Source organism: Neolamprologus multifasciatus, chromosome 6, assembly GCF_963576455.1.
Source record: "Neolamprologus multifasciatus chromosome 6, fNeoMul1.2, whole genome shotgun sequence".
Taxonomy (NCBI): Eukaryota; Metazoa; Chordata; class Actinopteri; order Cichliformes; family Cichlidae; genus Neolamprologus; species Neolamprologus multifasciatus.
The window spans coordinates 18,360,546-18,380,351 of record NC_140444.1 but is presented as its reverse complement, the minus strand read 5'-3'; the positions used below and the strand labels follow the sequence as shown (position 1 = coordinate 18,380,351).

The 19,806-nt window shown below is 40.9% G+C and overlaps 1 protein-coding gene across 11 annotated transcripts in view; it reads right to left on the bottom strand.

Moving 5' to 3' along the window:
- The window catches only part of adgrl3.1 (adhesion G protein-coupled receptor L3.1), a 116,710-nt gene that overhangs the window by 16,822 nt on the left and 80,082 nt on the right, over positions 1-19,806 (bottom strand). For all 11 annotated transcript variants that reach the window (XM_085164409.1, XM_085164410.1, XM_085164413.1 and 8 more), the window contains 8 exons: positions 17,784-17,967; positions 13,616-13,738; positions 13,245-13,450; positions 10,373-10,549; positions 9,167-9,376; positions 5,498-5,718; positions 2,839-2,905; positions 1,682-1,773 (listed from right to left, as the gene is read on the bottom strand). In XM_085164409.1, the coding sequence (XP_085020535.1) occupies positions 1,682-1,773; positions 2,839-2,905; positions 5,498-5,718; positions 9,167-9,376; positions 10,373-10,549; positions 13,245-13,450; positions 13,616-13,738; positions 17,784-17,967 (1,280 nt within the window). The remainder of the gene's footprint in view (positions 1-1,681; positions 1,774-2,838; positions 2,906-5,497; positions 5,719-9,166; positions 9,377-10,372; positions 10,550-13,244; positions 13,451-13,615; positions 13,739-17,783; positions 17,968-19,806) is intronic.

The following is a 19,806-nucleotide window of genomic DNA, read 5'->3' as shown; positions in this document are numbered from 1 at the left end:
AGCCATGATGAAGTCGGAGCCAGCAGCTAATGAGCTTAGTGTAAAAACAATACTCCTGGTTCTGTCCAAAGGTAACATTCTAATACTCGCTAATTACCATGTTATAGCCTTTTGCTGACTCCATAAACAAAACAAACTGAAACCAACAATGCGAGAGGATAAATTCAGAGATTGTGTCTCTCTTGGCTGAGAAATAGTATTGCACCTTACCTCCATAATTTGTGTTTATGCTTCCACTTATATATAAATTATACAAGCAACAGAACATAAAGTCTTTAACTGAACTAAAGGTATCAACTTGTAGCTTTTGTTACCATTGGGCAGCGCCAGGCTTAGTGTTTCAACCCTATTCGAGTCTTATGTTAAGCTAAGCTAACCATCTGCAGCAGCAGTACTGTGCAAAAATTTAGAGTTATGCCTCATTTCTTTGTATTTTGCTAGGAAATAGGAAGAAGTTGAATAGTTGAAGTGATTTAATGAAACGTGTGTAAACACACACACAGTATAAAAGGTGAAAACAAAGTTTGTACAAAGTGAAGTGAATATCCATTGCGCCGACCTTTATTCTTTAACATAGCCTGAACTCTCTTATGCAAGTTTTAATTCTTTAATTAGTCTTCAGGAATAGTTCTCCAGACTTCTTGAATGACATTGAAAGCTCTTTGGATTTTGGCTCTTTTCTGTTGTCTGTCAAGATGATCACACACGGCTTCAATAATGTTGATGTCCGGGCTCTGGGGAGGCCAATCCATCACTGACAGCATTTATTATGTTTTTCTCTATCCAGGTATACTTTTAATGCACTGCCAGTATCTTTGGGATCATTGTCATGGTGTAAACTGAAGCTGTTTCCTATCAGGAGTTTTCCAGATGGTGGATCAAAATCAGGTCATATTGTAGAAACACTGTTGTACTTTTCTGTGAACATCCTCAGAAAATATTGATTAAGATTAGAACATGATGATGATGATTCACCACACCTTAAGACCTGTTGCCACTGATTTTCAGTCCAGTTATTGTTTAATGTTTCAAATTTCTGCCTTTTCTCTGTTTCCTTTCCTTATGACTTGCTTCTTGAAAACTATCCTTGCACCGAAACCATTTCTGATAATGCTTTAAATAATAATAGACGGATCAAATGAACAGCCAGGTGTATTTTTGACTTGACTTTACTATTTATTTGCTGTAGATAGTTTTTCTAGGCGTGCTACCTGCCCTTGTCCAGTTTCCTGTTTCATGACACACTGCACACCATTGGGAGTCTTTGGGAATCATCTTGAGAATGCCAGTTCATTCCTTGAATTAGTCTGTTTATGCTCAAATGACTCATAAGTCAATGTAAAAAAAAAAACTAAACATTTAACTGAAAATAGTCAGGTACAAGGACTGGATTGAAAATGAGTGCAAAAGCATTGGAACACCTTTGGAAAGCCTGGAGAACTATTGCTCAAGACCCCTTAAAAGTGGCAAGAAGATATAGATCTTCGCAATACTGTTGTGTCTTTTTCACAATACTGCTTATAGATTGTACTGTACAGACATCTGTCTTCTATTAGTTTTCCCTTTTGCAAAAAAAAAGCACAGTTCCCAAATGTCAAACTATTCCTTCTGCTTTATTCACACAAGCATGCATAATCACAAATCAGATGCACAAGTGTAGTAGCAGGATTGAAGAACTTACTTGATGTTGTCCAGACACCCAGAGTCTGGTTTGAGAATGGCCGTATGATGGAACATCTTATAAAGAGCGATGCCGAGGAAGATTACATTCAGCTGAAACACACAGACATAAAATCACACAAGGTAATTTTCTGCAGCAAGTAGCCTAATTAAAGACACAATGTCACCACAGCCATTCACTCACACAAAGAGGGATTCTTTATTTGCCTCTTCAACAGTAATTGGCTTAGGGACACCATATCGGGCCCTCAATCAACAAGCCTTTATGTTCTCAAAATACAGCAGCTTGAACATCAGGGAAAATTTCAGCAGTTCGGGATCATTGTAACAATGGTAACCCAATTCTCATAGATGTGTTCTGTTCTATTGGAGTACTAACGCATAAAGAGGGTGGTTTAATAATGACTGTCTGAAGCGATACACTGGGTCTCAGAGGCTGTATACATTACCACTAGGTGTGGTGTCATAACAGTGCAGTCCCACCTGAACTGCTCCCCACATGCACGTCCTGCAAGATCTGTGATAGCCTGCCTGACATTTCAAAAATGAGTACAGTGGATTGGTTCACAGGCTACTGGGAATACGTCTCATTGCTTTAAATGTCTTTGTATGTGTGTCTGCTTAATCATCAAACTCTATTCCTGTTGTAGTTTACTTGTTCAAGATAGAATGCCTGTTCCTGCTCCTCTGAACATTTTGATGACTGATGAAACATCAATCATTGGCATTGCTCAAACTTCCCGGGAGACTCTGTTCTCCAGTTTAATGTTCAATTTGGTGGCAAAGCAATAAAACAGCTAGATCAGGAGGAAAAACAGCACACAAATGAGTGCCTAATAGCAACATAACCTTGCTGAGTTTTTATCATAATCTGTGTGACGCACGACGGCTTGTGCTCCATATCCCCTTCGAAGATTTCCAGGTTGCAGGAATACGTGCCCGCCTGAGAGTTAATCCATGAATGGGAGTTATTAAGTTGACGTATAGAGTTGCTTCCACTTTTACTTGCACTTCTGAGGAGCTCAGGCAAGCCTTGTAGGAGATTAACAAATACCTTAATGTGAGCCATCACTGCTGCACGAACATCTATAGATCTACCTACTCATAGATGAAGTGCTATGTCAAGGGTGTGTGAGCATGCACGTGTGTCCATCTCACCATAATGATGAGTGTAGCAGGGCCTATGAAGCTCCAGATAAAGTAAGTATCCAATCGCAGCCAGCACCTAGAGACAGGGAGAGACGGAGACAGAGAGAGACGTCACGCACGAGGGACGCTGGGAAGAATAAAGGGGTTAAAAAAACATGTTCTTTAGATGGATGTAGGGTAGCAATCAGAGGATAGGACATGCATCGCGGTTTCACACATATAATCACTGACAGGACGCAAGCTGGAGAAAAAAAAAGGAGCACATTATGACACGCAGTATATCAAATGCCTCACGACAGAGCGAGGACAAAACAGAACTGGGGTGGATGTAAAAAGTGAAAGAGATGAAGAACAGGAAGAAAGGTGTTGCAGGATGGAGGAAAATAGCCTATACACACACCTCGAACATACATCACACACAGAGGGGGGAGACAGCGAGGGATAAGCACCTGTGATAAATAAAGCTTTACTTCTCCCTAAGGGCACAGATATATGGCATGGCCACATCCTGCAGTCGCAAAAATATGACATGACTGTGTTCATTTGAATACTGAGTTATGGATGCAGACCTCATACGAGGCTATTTATGGAGTCTGCGGATGGCTGTGTTGAGGTTAAAGGAGAAAGGAGGGACACAAGTGCATGCACATTCATTGTGTATATGCACACAAGCACACTTTCAGAAGACACGCGTGAACATATAACCACAAACACACACACACGTACGCACAGGCAATCATTTTGGACCACAAGGTTAGGATTGGTTGTAAAAGATATACTGCTGTATGCAAAATTATATAACCCCAAAACACCTTGACTCATCAACTGCAGCAAGCAGGGGAAGAAGAAGAAGAAAAAAAGAGTGCCCTCCACTGAGGTCAGACCCAACTAGTTGCCGAAAAAGGTGCCAGAGAAAAACGGCTGGAGCAAAATGGCCAACTGATTCATGACCAGCTGCTTTTGAATTATTAATCTTTCAATTTCCACCACATTAGAGAACCCTCCATTATGGGTCCCTGACTGTGTCACAGTATCCTCCATTAGGGCTCCTTTGCTATGTTGTAGCCACCTTCATTACGGTACATGAATGAGACTCAGTGCCACTGGCTACTGTGAAGAAGAACAGTCTGTGTTATGTGACAAGGTGACACAGCAGGAATGGCAGATGATATTTTCAAAGGTTTTGTCTCAATGTGTTATGTCAAAAATGATACACAGTGTCATTTTCAAGCCTGGGATGATAAATGGATCGTGTAAGTTCGTTTCTGCTTTTTAAAAATTTCCAATTTCATTTACTTTTCAGATCCGCAAGGCCCATGGGGCACGAGGACATGACGAGCAAGAGCATTAATGGCCTGGATGCAACATTACAAAAGAAAATTTTGATATATTCATGCATTTATTTTTGGTTATGTGCACCTTTTACATATAAGGTCTGCTTCATTGTCCCAAAATATTTCACATCATTTCGCATTTAAACTCACAGCAGTTGTCTCAGGTCCTTTACGACACTCTGTTTATGATTATTCACCCAAAGCTTGGCACTGAGACTCTCATGTTTTAATGATCATCAGGCAATGAAATATTGATCTAAGTGGCATGAGGACTGGTGTGGCTTGATGGTTAAACACTGCTAAATTCAACCCTTCCCTCGTCTTTCAGAGCTGGTCGAGTAGAGTGTAGCTTGTGGAAAGCTGCAATGTCAGAACGACGAAAGGTCTCCAAATGACCAGCGGCTGGGAGCATTTTAGAAGGTGAATCATTTATATCTATAACCACACGTCATTTTTCACCCTCAACACGGAGCGACTCATTTATAAGCAGCTGAGGGATGAAACACCTCTAAAGCTGTAGCCTTTCAGTGCAAAGTTCACATTCTTAGTGTTTAGTCTTATGATTTGAATGGAGAACAGGTTATGAACATGCCTGTGCCTTATATATATTATATATGCAATATACATTTCATATGCATATGTACTTAATAATTAGAATGTTGGCCTCTTCTCAGAGTCAAAGCATGGATGAAGTGTGTAGGTGAAACTCTTACGTTCACTCTCTTTGAATCTGTAGTTTGTCTATTATGCCTGTAATGAGATGCCGGCTGTCCTTTCTTGGATTCATCCTTTTTCTAGGGTTATACAAGTCAAGCATGCACAAATACGTTACCTTGTGCTTTTAATGTATGTGCTTATCTTCCACTACTCTTCTCCAGAGAAGCTCGTTTTATATTAATGCGCAAGCGCAAGCCAGTGTGGATGTGTGAACATCCTGACACACAATTCCATCTTTTCCTATCCCTTCCCTCCATTCTCACACTTAAAGCAGTTTTTTTTTCTCCCTCGGCATACTCCACTGTACACCCCCTCCTTCTGTCCCGCCTGTTAAATCCTTCCATATTCACACATTGTTGCTGCCGGGCTCACGCAGGCACTCTGTGGTGCATCCTCCCCCTGCGTGTCCCCAATACTTCTCTACCACTCTCCATCCTTCTCTGCCTCTCTCTCTCCACTCGTTCTCTCTGTATTGACTCTTCAGAAGTGCCACAGCTTGTTGAGTCCAGTGTGGCAAACGCAGCCAAAATGACAGCAGGCACTCCAGCCTCCCTCCCTTTCCCTCCCTTGCCCCGTCATCCATCCTTCCTTCACGCATTCTTCAGCAGCATCCTTACACTCGGTCGGTGCCGTAGCTCCTATAGTCCACGGCAGCGGAGACGGCCACTATGACAGCAGGTACTCCATATCCTGCCAGGTAGAAGTACTTAGTCCTGGAGTGTTCGCTCTCAAACACCTCTACCAGCATGATGTAGAGCTGTACCCCTTCCAGGAACATCCAGGTGAACGCTGCCAAGAAGAAGAAATGGAGCAGGGCCGCAAAGACTGCACAGACAATCTGGTGAGGCAAATAAAGGATTGGGAGGGTTTAAAAATACAGTAACATTAAACTCAGGAAATATTTATTTCACTGGACACTTGCATTGATGAGGCAGAAAAAAAAAGATGCAAACAGTACAGGCAGTAAGGGTAGCAATAATGTATCATATTCAGTTAAGGAAGAAAATGTAAGTGATTAAATACTGGACAGCCACTGCTTGAACAGGCAAGACAGGGGATAAAATTAAGGCAACGTGAAATAGAAGTCACAATCATAGTGTACTATGACAGAAATTTCAGGTGGCAGAATGACAAAAAAAAAGTAAAAAATCACTTCAAAATAGCAATATTATTGGAGACCCCCCTCACACTTCACTCACAGTCTACAATCTACAAGTCGTCCAGGAAGATAAATGAGAAAATATAAGTGACATGTTAGCGCCGCAGCCCGCGCTGATTGACCACATTTCAAAGAGATGTAGCGAAGCACTTTCAAAGGGGGCTGACAATGAGTTGTTGAGGAGGGCGAATTACTTGCCAGCGCTGTTGAAAATACAGTATGATTTTTGTCAATGCCAAGGATGAACAAAATAAGTGGAACTGCTGCAAAAATGACTCAGCATCTTGGTTTGAAAGAGACAAATGAAAAATCACATAAAATTTGACAGATTTCGGAGCTTGGAAAAGAAAAAAAAATGGCCATAACCAACTTCGGTTTGGATGCTGAATAGTTGTGAAAACATACGGCTTTTTTACGCTTTTACTAATGCAGAACTACATGTTTTACATACGATAAACACTGTGCTTGTTAATGTACTTCCTAGAGAATTGCAATTATCAAACACAAAACATAAATTAGAACGTTTTGCACCTACCAGAACTAACTCTGCATTTTATACACTGAAAGTGAGTAAATCTATTTTAAATGACGTGCCAGTGAACAGTGACGGATGAAAGACATGTAAAAGTCTTAGAGTGATCGATGATAAGATACTTAGAAAACCCTGTGAGAGACTCTGCTCATTCCAAAAAACAGAAGAAAAAACCAGAGGCGCAAAGAATGTGAATAAAAAAACAAAAGCCAGGGATCAAACCTAAAAAGACATTAATAATTTTGGCAATTCGATGACAAAGAAAGAGTGTTGATTAAGAAAAAGAAAGGTGAAAAACGAATGAGCGCTGAAACTTGGTCAATCATGCCAATGTTCTAATCTAAAGAGTCACTCCTAAATCACTCAGTGGAAGCGCTAACAGACAGACTTTTACAATAGAGGAGTTTGCAACGAGAGACAATTACCTAATGTCTGAGAGACAATGAGTTTAGGGGGTGAGGGAGTCACTCATTTCCATTTCTGATGATCGCAGAGTGTAGCTTTCACAGGCAAAGGCGCACACATGCATGCACACACAGGTAGAAAAAAAAAGTGGCTGCTTATGCAAAGTCATTTAGTTTTCCTGCTGGAATTACTGGATTAACCAGCTTCGAGCTAAGTGACGCTGAAGATGTTAATGGAGGTCACGAATAGTCACCGGTAATTAACGGGAGAACAACACGCAAATACAGCAGCACACATACATGGAAAAAAAAAACCCACAAAAACAAAACAACATGATCCCTCCCACGCAAACACACAGACAAAGAGAGACGCACAAGCGCCACGATCAAAACGCGCTCTCCATCCAATTTGCTTTGTCTCTTCATTTACAGTGAGAAGATTTTCTCACTGAAAGCTCAGCAGGATGCAAATGCTTCAAGGTGTTCTGAGGCTTCTTGTATACTATGGGGGAGGTAACGGATACAGCCTTGAGCCCTAACTTACAGAGAGAAGTGGCGAAAACGCTCATCCTTTCCTGTGTGTTGATTATTATTTAGGTGTCCTTGAGCAGAGATAATAAAGGCGAGAATCTCCTCTCAGAATCTGTCCCATAAGATTTGTGTGCAAAACGCTTGTACCCAAGTGAGGTTTAAAGTTCTAATCCATGACTGGCGTACTGAATGCGGACCATATGGATTATACATCTTGGGCTATGATTGGAATGCACACCATGTGGATCCCCCACTGTTGAGCCAAAAAACTGCACTGCACTGAATTCCTTCAGGGATAGAGTTTGATTGGTTGCTTAAGTGATACGTAAAGAAAATGCTTCGCAAATTGTGTCTCATGATTTTAAAAAGCCTCCACGCTCTCGAGGGAAGGGCTATTTGTTCTGAGTGTCACAAGGACTTGTGCAGTTAATGATGCATTTGTTGTTCTGAAAATGCACATTTCTATTCCACATGCAGAAAAACACAGTGATGTTGCAAATGACACTACATTTGACAAACGTACCACTGCGACCAATTAGGCTAGAGCTACCATTACGCCTGCGGAGAGTAGAACCATTCTTAAAATAGTATATAGAGCATATTCAATAAGTTAGCACTTTTGCCCACAAAGATGTGACTTCACGAAAAGCTTCTGTATAAATGTTTACCTGGATCACAGGAATCTGTTTAAAATAATTCCCAGCTTTGCTCTAGATGTTTCACTTGGACTAGTCTGTCTCTGAGCCTGGTCGAGAGCAGATAACTGCTAAATAGTCAGTAATGCTTAGGTTTAATCTTACTAAACACATCTATAATAATGAGATAATTAGTAGTAACTAAAATTATAATATATTCTATCTTATATCATACATAAATTCTGCTTCACTCAGTCTCAGAGGTATTTGACAAATACGAATTGCCTACTTATAAGGAGGGAAAATAAAGAAAATACATAACACCACTTGACCAGAACTTTCAGTGTCAAGAGTAAATTTTTCAAAATAGCCATCTTTAATTGTCTTTATTTTACCTTGCTTTTGTACAAGGGAACTCTACTGTTGGGTACTGATGCAGACAGACTGAGGTCACAGCTGGAATCCAACCACACTGAGGTGTTAATCAAAAGCAGTCTGAACTCATATTCACAAATCGGCCTCATATGAGCTGCATGAGGTTTAACGCATTATATGGCAGATCTTTGTGGGCGCTCTTTGCATTGTAAATCATGGCTGACTATGAATGGATTGCAAAGCAGGCAAATTAGGCTCTTTTTACATACGCACAAGTACGTACATGATTTTGATGATGGGATTACTTAACATGTTGAAGAAAAAATAAATACATTTAATTATGCAAAACCATTACATAGAATAGCAAGAATATTGTTTTGTTTCACAATCGCTATGAGAAATGACGGCTTTGATTTATTCCAAAGATCACTGTTACTGTACAACATCTCCTGTTTTATTCAGTAGTAGCACGAGTGTGGTAAACCACTGACACAAAGTTAATAAACAGTCTGATGATTTGTGTATTGGTCAGTGGATAGTTATGCCAACATGTGCCGTGGACTGAATTTATGGTGAAAGTAATATTCTTCCATACGCCGCGTATACTGCACACACTCGCATAAGCTCACACAGGGGAACTGGACCCTTACTGGCTGGTCGGCCTTGTTGATCCCATACAGAAACAGAGACTCAGCGATGAAGAGGCTGATGCAGAGGTTCTTGTGAATGGTGTTGCGATCACTCTGAAGCCCTCTGAAGAAGCAGAAGGTGAAGATGCAGATAAGCAGGCAAACCAGTGACAACAGGATGCCCACCCACGTGATGACATCCAGGAGCACATCGTGCATGCTGTCTGTTTTCTGTGAAATGTGCAAACAGAGAGACAAGTTTAAGTTGGTAATTCAATAATAACAATGTAATTTACAGCTACTATAGCTATGCATAGCCTTGGTATGCTAACATCATACATGAGTCATACTGTTGTAAGGTGAAACAAACTGTAGGAACAGACAGTTAAACACCCCCCCCCCCCCCCCCCCCCCCCCCCCGGCTTATGTGAGTCTGGCTGTGTGTCGTTGAGCGTTCAGGGCCACAGCGTTACGCTGTGTTGCACAGGTGTGCTGGCTCTATCCATCAGTGTCCTGCAAGCTGGCAGGTAGAGCAATGTTCAACCTAGCGCTGTTGTGATGGATCTACTGCTCAGACCCTCACACTGCGTTCACACAGAGCAGCCGAGCTGGCTCTGACCATGACCCCTTTGGAAGTAACACACATCCTAGCCCACGGGGAGGGAATAGGTGTCGTGCAATATCCAGAGTTACAAGGGCTGATTTGTGTAAAGAAACTTGGTCTTGACATAACAAAAGAGAGAGAGAGACAAAAAGTACTTATCCCACACATGGCGGGAGAATAATGCTTTTATTAACCACCCACTAAGGCTCATGGATATCTAAAAAAACCAAAAACAAAACCAAAATCTGAAAACAAAAACATGTTTTCACTGTCTGATCAGTCAAGCATCACTTTTAGAATGAAAATAAGACCTAAAGCTTATTTTTGTATCTGCTTTAGTAATCCAGAACTCTGAGATGTTTGAAGTACATTTTCCCCCTCAAATCAATGTCATCATGCAGCTTGACAAATCAATTGTAAAGATTTTCCCTGCCAACATGGTTATTCAGACTCCAAGATTCATAATTTACTTTTCAGATGTTGTGGTCTTTCTCTCTTCTTTTCTTCCTCTCCTTCTATTTTCAGAATATGTTGACCAACCACTGCTAATCAAATAATAAATAACTGACCCCTAGATATCGCCCACCCCCTTCTGGCATGCACAAGCAGAGAAAAATGCCTACCTTGACCTCCACGTGGGCCATGAGCACTGCAAAGCTGGTAAGGTGGGTGCAGGAGCAGCTGGTGTGTGTACGATTGGTGGCCAGCAGACGACAGTCCTGCGTAGACCAGAATCCCGTCATGGTGCGCTTGGAGTAGCTCCAGAATGAACAGTTGGGATTGAAATTCTTTTCTGAATGCTGGAAGATGAGAGAGAGAGAGTAAGAAAGAGAGGCAGAGTGTGATTGAGAGAAACCCAGACAGACAGGAAGGAACTGAGAGACAAAAAAGCAGGAGGGTTGGGAGAACACACAGAATAGATACTCGGTCATGGGGAGGTGGGAGGCAGAAAGCATGGAGTGGTCGGTGAGCCAAAAAAAGTGAGAAACTGGTGGGAGGAATTGGTGGAAAAAGGATGTAGAGGAAGAAACACAGAGACAGAGTCAAATACACACAGCAACAAAACAACAAACAGAAGGGACAGAATGTGAGATTGCAGCAACAAATAAACATAGAGGCATGAGAGGAGGTGACAGAGCTGCGTCCATGCTTGTTGTGTGAGATTCTGGAGTGTAGGAGCTGTTTGTGTTGTGTAAACTGATGAAGCTGTGTGCGTTGGGTTGGTAAAGCTACTCTCAAAAAGAGCAAGAGAAACAGTGAGGATTTTTGTTTTTTACTGCCAACTAGCTGGATCACCAACTGGATAAGTATTTGCTTTTTGGATGCGAAACACAAAATAAAACCGTGTTACTGACCACCCTAATTCATACTTATGAAATTCTTAGAAAGTTATGTGGAATTCAGTCTGCAGTAATTGCTAATGTTATGATTTGGCCATTTGGGGCAAGTCAACGCGAGTTGAGCCAAGTTAGTACACAAGTGATCAAAAATGGCTGCAAGACATTTCGATGTTTGAACATCATCCCGCAATGACACAGAAACAACATTTTAATATTTGAGCCTTTCCAGGGATTCTATACGCCATGTTTTTGTCTGAATCAGGCCCGAGTTTCATGCCTTATGTCTTTTGCTCTGGTTACTACTACTATTACTGCTACTATATACTGTCATTAAATGTAGGACGTTTGGACCCAAATGCATACTGCAGAGGTGAACTAGAGGTTAATAAAAAAATTGCCTTTATTCAAACTATTTTAGTCATATAGTCAGGGCTGGATCAGCTAACCCTGAGTCACAGACCCAGGAACATGCAATATGCAATGATTTAATACGGAAGTCTGAAAACAACACGTTTTCTTCAGTTCTTTTTAGACTTCCCTCACTTTCTGTGGAATTATGCACGAAACTAAAGTACCGAACTAGATCTCTTTTTGGCTTCATAACTGCCATAACTCTTTGTTTTGTCTACAGATTCAACAAGGAGCTGGTACATTACTCTGAGATTTTGGTCCATGCGGACATCACAGCATCATCATCACACCAGTCGCTGCGGATTTGTCATCTGCACATCCATTATTCAAAGCTCTGAAAGGCGCTGGAGTAAAATCTGGTGATGGATTGTCGTTTTCAAGAAATGAGTTTGAGGTGATTTGAGTTTTGTAACAAAGCGTGTTATCCTGCTGGAAGCAGTGATCAGAAGATGGGTACACTGTGGTCATGAAGGGATGGCTGTAGTCAGCAACAATACTCAGTTAGGCTGTGGCATTTAAAATGATGCTCAACTGGAGCTAAGGGGGCCTAAAGTGTGCAAGAAATGATCCCCCACACAATTACATCACCGCTAGCCTGAACCGCTGATACAAGGCAGGATGCATTTTATGTTGCTTACACCAACCCATACCATCTAAATGTACTGGCAGAAATTGACATTTGGCAATATTTTCACAGTGTTCACTTATCCAATTTTGCCTGAGCCTGTGTTTTTGTGTTCTCAGCTGACAGGTGTGGTGTTCGTCTGTTGCTGTAGCAGCAGGACATTTTCACCCAGAGAATTGCTGCTTACTGGATATTTTCTCCTTTTTGGACCTTTGTCTGTGAACTCTAGTGATGGTTATGTGAAGAAATCCCAGTAGATCAGCAGTTTCTGAAATTCTCAGACCAGCCCACCTGGCACCAACAGCCATGCCACGTTCAACGTCTAAGTCACTTTTCTTCTGCTCCATTCTGACGTTCAGTTTGAACCGCAGCAGACCGGCTTGATCAAACCATATAACTGGCTCATTAGATATTTGTGTTAATGAGCAGCTAAACAAGTGGTCCTGATAAAGCATCCAGGGAATATTTTTGATTCCTCTTTTAAAGCCTAACCTGCACTTATCCATTTTATACTCTTGTTACCTGTACCTTTCAGCAAGTATGTTGTTGACCTCACCTACTTGCTGAGTGGTTGTTGTTCTTCATTGCTCATCTTTTCACTCTTCACTTTCCTCTTACCCCAACTGATAAAGGCAGACAGCCGCCCACCCTAAGTCTGGTTCTGTCGCAGGTTTCTTCCTGCTAAAAATATTTCTTTTTTTCCTCCCATATTGGAGAACTGCAGGGTCTCTCTGCAAATATTGTCAGTCTCGACCTTAAAATGACCTTTAAATGACGTATGATTTGGCATTACATGAATAAAGTAGAATTGACTGGAAATAAATCTTTTCTTTTCTTTTAATTGCTTAAGTCTGTAGGTTGAAGCAAACATTACTCAAATCGGAGTAAGTAGTCAATTTTCCAGTAAGTGTTTCCAGCTGTGGTCAGTCAGAATTTACAGCACCAGAACACTATACATGCGAAGCTTTGATGGTGTAAACTACATTTCTCATATTGTTTCCTATAAAGCAACACTTTTTGGCACAACGGTGGATTTCCTCTAACAGAGGAATTAACATTTTAAACTTCTGGCTACAAACCTTCAATTTCTAGCTTTTGTGAAATCTTTTTTTTACTCACCTGTAGATGTTTGACAGTGAAGACCACAGGCTCTGACAGGTAAACCTTATTGCTCTCCTTGTTAATGGATGCGGTGATGACCGGGGAGTTGACGATAACAGAGTAATTAGGATAGATGGCATCGCTGCTCAGTTTGACACTGGCGTTCTCCGTGGACAGGTAGGAGCCCAAGTTCTTGTACATGACAAACACCATCCTGATCTCACCTGTACGAAAGGGACACGAATAGTGCACTCGATAATTGTTGCAAAGCAATGATGACAGAAATTTGACACTTCAAGTGGGTGAGAAAAGAAGATTGAGAGGCACAGAGAGACAGAGATCACAGTGAGACTAAGTGCAAGGAGGAAAACATGTGATTTCTCTGCTACCATTTCTGCCATGCTGTTTCAGAGTGCTGGCTGACAGCTGGATGGAGTTTCCATGTTGTTCCGACTGAGGGAATGTCAGGTCTGCGAGGTTCCCATCCGTGCTCAGCCTGGCTACTTCCAGCACTGAAATACATACACACAAACACACATGCACACAAAACACGCACGCCCTAATGGTAAGTTATAGCATAGCACATTACATCAGATTTGTTTTGCAGACTCTTGTAATAACCATGTTTTCTCACTAAGTGCTTCACAGCACAGCACTGGCATGAGTCCCGAAACAGTTTCAAGCTTCTCCTAAACAAAGAAAATGAAAAAGCTGACAGATATCAAAGTGAAATAATGTACATTTTTTCCCTGCTAAAATAGGTAACAATGTCTCCAGGCAACTGCTCCAGCACTTTGAGGTAGATTATCCGGCCTCCTCTGTATTGTAGGAATTATTTCAGCGTCCAGGTTCGTTAGCACATTCCTGATTACAGCTGTGTAATGTATTAGATAAAGTTTCTAATTAAGAACTAATTATACCTTTGGTGTGTTGCTATCTTGTGTTTCTGAGCAAATTGGTGATTTAGACTGATGCTTTCATGGTAAAAGAAAAAAAAAAGTCCTACCTCTCTGATCAAATAAACAACACAAGGACATCTCTGATGGAGATGAAGGTAAAAATCGGAGGCAGAGTGGGATAAAAGGTGGAAAAGGCAGACAGATGAAGAGGTCGTGGAGGAGTGGTTTAGAGAGGTAAAAGAGAGGGTAATCAGAGGAGCCGAATGGATGAGATAAGCAGATACACTTAAAGGAGAGGACTGGAGTAGAGATAGAAAGAAGACTATGTTCTCTCTCAGGCATACGATAGATAAGGCTTTACAAGCAAGAGATACTAACGTATAGAAACGAGCAAATGGAGGATGAGTGAGGAAGATGGACATGAGCATAGACGTGGGTATGCATAAAGAAAGAGAAACATTGGCTGAGACACCCCCCACCCCCACCACCACTTCCACATGAGCTACGTCGACCCACCCACATGCATGCATACACATGTACACACGCATCCACACCCACACACATCAGCGGGGTATCAAAACACGCTGAGTCTAATCTAATTAAAGCATCCTTGTCAAGACAATCCTCCTCCTAAGAAACACACTTGTTCATTATCGTTATCACACGCGCACGCTGTTACCGCTGCGTTATCCTTTCAAATCACTGTTTTGGTTCTAATAATAACACTATTTATTCATCTGCTTATTACTGTGGCTCATAGTCGCACGCACACAATCTAACACAATAATATCACTTACAGTAGCTGCTGTGGCTCCTTTAAAATGCGTCAAATAATTTATTCTTGTCACTCACTCTCATCTCAAAGACTTGAGAAAAGAAAAAAAAAAGGAGGAGGGAGCTTAAAAAGTGCACGGGAGAGAGCAGAGGAGAAAAGACTCAGAGAGAGCAGTGAGGATGAAGGGAGAGAACGAGAGAAATGACAGGCTGGTTATGAATAAAGGGGAGAGATAATCATGGTGGATCTGCCCACTGGATTAGCTGCGAGGGAAGATTAACAACACAAAAAAAGCAGAAATTTCGCAGGAAAAAGATCACTTCCTGTTTTTTAAGTTCCTCGGAGAGGCAGTAGCCTACATCTCCACGACTGTTTACGTAATCACATTTATTTAGTGTGATCAGGAGAGAAAGGAAACACTGGAGGAGATGCAAGTTTGAAATTATGCAAGGTGAAACTGTGTAGGATGTCAGGTGTTGAAATGGACTGTTGTACTTAAACTTAAGCGAGAACATAAAGTCGTGTTGTGAGGAGTGACTTTGAGGAATCTTAACGGTCTTTGATTGGAAATGCAGTGATTTTATCATCATTATCTGTGACTGAAATAGCTGTAATTTCATTGCCTACTGATGTGAAAGTGAGCAAAAAGACCCCTCAGAGCATCATTTGACATTCCACCACCGCCGCCGCCCTCAAGCACGCGCACATCCAGTCTTCCTTCTTATTTCGTTATCATCTTTATTTCTTCCTCCTCCATGGCTTTTTATCTCTGACTGAGTAACATACAGACTTGGTGAATGGTGGTAATGGGGGAATGGTGCGGAGGAAATGTTAAAAAAAATGAAATTGGGTGGAGGGGCGGGGGAGTGTAAACAAGAGGATAACCAAGGGAAACATAACAGATTGCAACTCGCTGATCTGAGCAAAGATGAAACGATGCCTCTAAGTACATACTCCATGTAAAGAAATGAAAATCAAATAAATTTTTTACTCTCCATTAAAATGCACTTATTCCAAGGTTCGATAATGAGATAAGAGAAAAGAATATGACAGAAAAAGAGAAGAGAAAGGAGGAAAGTGATGGAGACAATGCTATAATAACTATCTGTGTTCTGTTTTTGTCAATTCTGTCTGCAAGTTCAGCAAAGAAAAATATATGGAAACCAATTCATCTCTGCATTGAAGTCAATATTTTTCAATGAGATTTTCATGTTGATGTCTTCACCATGACCTAAAGCTAGCATGCAAAGCTGTATGTATTCTGTTGTACATGTTGCTCTGTATCAAAATATTTAGACATTCAAAAGTATATTTAATCTCTTGCAAAGGAAATGAATACTAGGAGCTTCAGCAGCCCAACAGGTATAAGATTGTAGTGCCCTTTTGTGCACAGAATTGTAATTGCTTTGCTGGAATTAATAATATATGTGTACACAGTCTAGTTACAGTATTAAGAGGATTAAGCACTATAACAGTGGGATCAGTGTAACAGGTTGTTATGCTTAGTCCAGTCACATAGTCACATATCAGTGATACCATTTTGAGTCTTCAAGGAGTCCCTCAACACTCAGTGTCCCAAAATTCTGACACAAAATTCAGTGTTGTTTCAGCACTTTTTTTTTTTTTTAGCATAATGGCTACTATCCTAGAAAAAGAAAGTGTGCACTGTTGTTTCCCCTTTTTATCACTGCAGAAAGCAGTACTTCAGAATTCATATACTATGTGATATGTTTATGTTTAGCACATTTATCGACTGTAAAGCCTGCCATGTTTTTTTATTACGTGGTTTTTTGTTTGTTTTCTGTGATCGGACATTTACAGAATAGAAACCTAATGTTATTAGATTAATATTTTTTTCCTTTGACTGTATTAATTCACATCAACATTCACTTGTGCAAGTATTCATGCAATCTTTTGTCAAAACTCTAAGAAATAACACACGTTTTGTTAACATCAGTCAGCCAAAACATCAAAACCTGGCTGCAAACAGACAGGTGAAGTGAATAATCTGTCACCTTGTTAAAATACTACTCTGGCTATTCTCCTCTGGTATTAGCAAGGCGTTTTTGCTCTTTATTTTCATATGTACAACTACTGTTGAAGGATATGTTCTGCAGTGGCCATGATACTCCATGATACACAGAAGGACAGTGCAACACAACAAATCACAAAAACTGCTCAGCAACAGAGCTGCAGTCATTGTCAAACTTCCCAAATCACAATGCAACAGCATCACAGCAATCCGCAGGACCTAACGGATCTGCTGCGAACATCCCAGCAGATCCGGGGCTGTATCCATGCCCCGAAGGGGCCAAACTGTTTTGGCAGTATAAGAGCAAACAAGGATGTGGTTTTTATGTCGTAGTTGAACAGCATACGTTCATTAAGTGAAGAAAGATGCCATCTTTTGACATAATGTGAAGCTAGATACTAAGCCTTGCCTCTAATTTGTATTATGAAACATAGATATCAGACATTGGGTTTGATAATGCGTGCTGTCAATGTTGCCTCTTACTATGATATTACATCATGTTCTTAGATCTTCAGCAGACTGAGCTCTTTCATGTTATTATAAGTTCTGTAAGAGGAAAAAACAAAAAAGAAGAAAAAACAGTGAAATCTAACAATTTCTTTCTAAAAAAAAAAGAAGTTATTTCTTCTCTTACTTTGTATTTAGGTAAAGACGATGAACAAATACTATTGTTCCAGTCAAATCCTGCTTTGACCTTGTCCAAGCACCAAAACCTAAGACTTGACTGGCTCCCTCAACTCTTATGATCCACTGTAAGAGTTGGAGGTCTGACTACAGGCTATCTCAATCGTCAGCGCTCACAAGGTCCAACTGAGTTTAGAGGACAGGAAGGATCCTAACAATGTACTCACGGATGTAGTCAGTAGTCTCCTGCACAGTGTCAGTCTTCAGGAGGTTGTCAGCCAACATAAAAGCCCCGGTCTCCACGGTGTCGAGGAGCAGGGTAGCCGAGTGAAGCTGCTCACTGGTGGGCAGTTCTCGCCACGCTTTCTCAGCTCGTGGATGCAACAAATTATTCACGGTCTCCACCATGGCCTGGGGCAGCAGCAGAGACACAGAGGTCACAAAGAGGAAACGAACATATTTACCACTTATTTATTAAAGGAATGCAGATCCACTCGTGGTGTCTACGAGTGGACAACTACTGAAGTCAGCTGAATGCATCAGCGAGAATGCAGTTGATTTTCATTTATCATGTTAATAAATCATGATAATCAAGACCAAAAAACTGTTAGCAATGCAAATGTGGCATTCCCATGCAGACACAACAGAGACAAAAACGGTTATTAAATCTAAAGTACATCTTCAAAGTTGAACTCTACACTTTTTAATGTTTATTACACCCTTTTCTTCTCTTTGTGTGAGGATGCTGTGATAGAAAAACCATCACAGATGTTATGAAAATCAAGCTAAGCTAATTAGCTGATTGCAATCACCATGTGTCGACACCCCCAAACCGGGTTCAGTTTCTTTCTCCCTTTCTGTATTTTCTTTTTTTCAGCCAAAGTCTTATCTTCAAGTTTGAAAACTTGTGCTTGAGGGTCTGAGAAGAAATTAGAGTTTTATCAGATAATGCCTGCTGGGTCATATCAAGCCGTGCAGAATGGGTTTGAATCCAAAAATATGACCAAATTAAACAGAAAAGTGTTGGCTCACATAGATGAAATGTTCCCCATAAAACAATGCTTATTTTGTCTCCAGCTCATACTTTTTTTTGTTATGCTTTTAAGAGTTCACCTCCTTATTTTCAGACATGAACGCCACACATACAGCGCAGACACGCACACACATCTTAGAAGACTCTGGGAGAGATAAAGAAACAAAAGAGAAAAGAGAGCTGGAGGTGGGCAGGAAGGGGAGGGCCATGTGAGAGTGATAAAACAGTCCAGTGAGTCCATGGTGACAGGCCTCCACTGGGAACAAGAGAGGTGGAAAAGCGACTACGGGTACTATCAAACACACACACCTCACACTCCGGTCTGTCTCTTTATTTTCTCTTTCGCTCGCTCTGTAAACCAGCCTTTCTGCAAAGAAACCCCTCGCTCTGCCTTCACTCTTTCAATGCTCCTCTCTCTTGAGAAGCGTGGATGGCAAAGTGGGAAAAGTAACACAGGTGCGATTATACAAGCTAAGGGGGACTTCAGCGGGGAATTGCAAGGGCAGGGAGGAAGAGTGAAAGACATCAGTTTATTGGCATTCACACATCCACCGTTTGACTTCCTTTTTGTCCCTTTCACTCAGGGTTAAGGAGAAGTGAGGGACCAGGAAGGAGGAGAGGAGACAGAAGCAGTAAACGATGTGTTTTGTGTGCGGGGTGGATAAGTAAAGCCTAAAGAAACAGTGGAGATGATGACTCATGCGAGTGTTGATGGCATGCGCTACAAAACACTTGCCTTTTTGAATTAAAACTAATCCTACCTGTTGTTTCTTTATCCACGTGTAGTTACAGTATATCTCACGCAAGAAAAACTGGTGCTTAGCCAACAAACTAATATGATAATATTATGTCCTCTTTTAGCACTAGCAGTTAATTAGCTGGGATGCATATTGAATGAGTTTGGGAGGGCTACATGTAAACAAGAACTAATTAATCCACTGCTTCGGCAAACAACCAGAATAAGCAGGAGAGGATATGCAGCACACACGCAAAACATACAAACCAGTATCCAAAAGAAAAAAAGTTGGTTCACTGTGTAAAACGCAAATAAAAACAGAATGTAATAATTTGCAGATCACTTCAAATCTGTATTTAATTTAAAGTAACACAAAGAGAGCATGTTAAATATTGGAGCTGAAAATGTTTCATGATGTTCTTTTAAAAAAAAAAAAAATACTCATTTTGAATGTCAACAATTAGTAAAAAAAAATGGACGA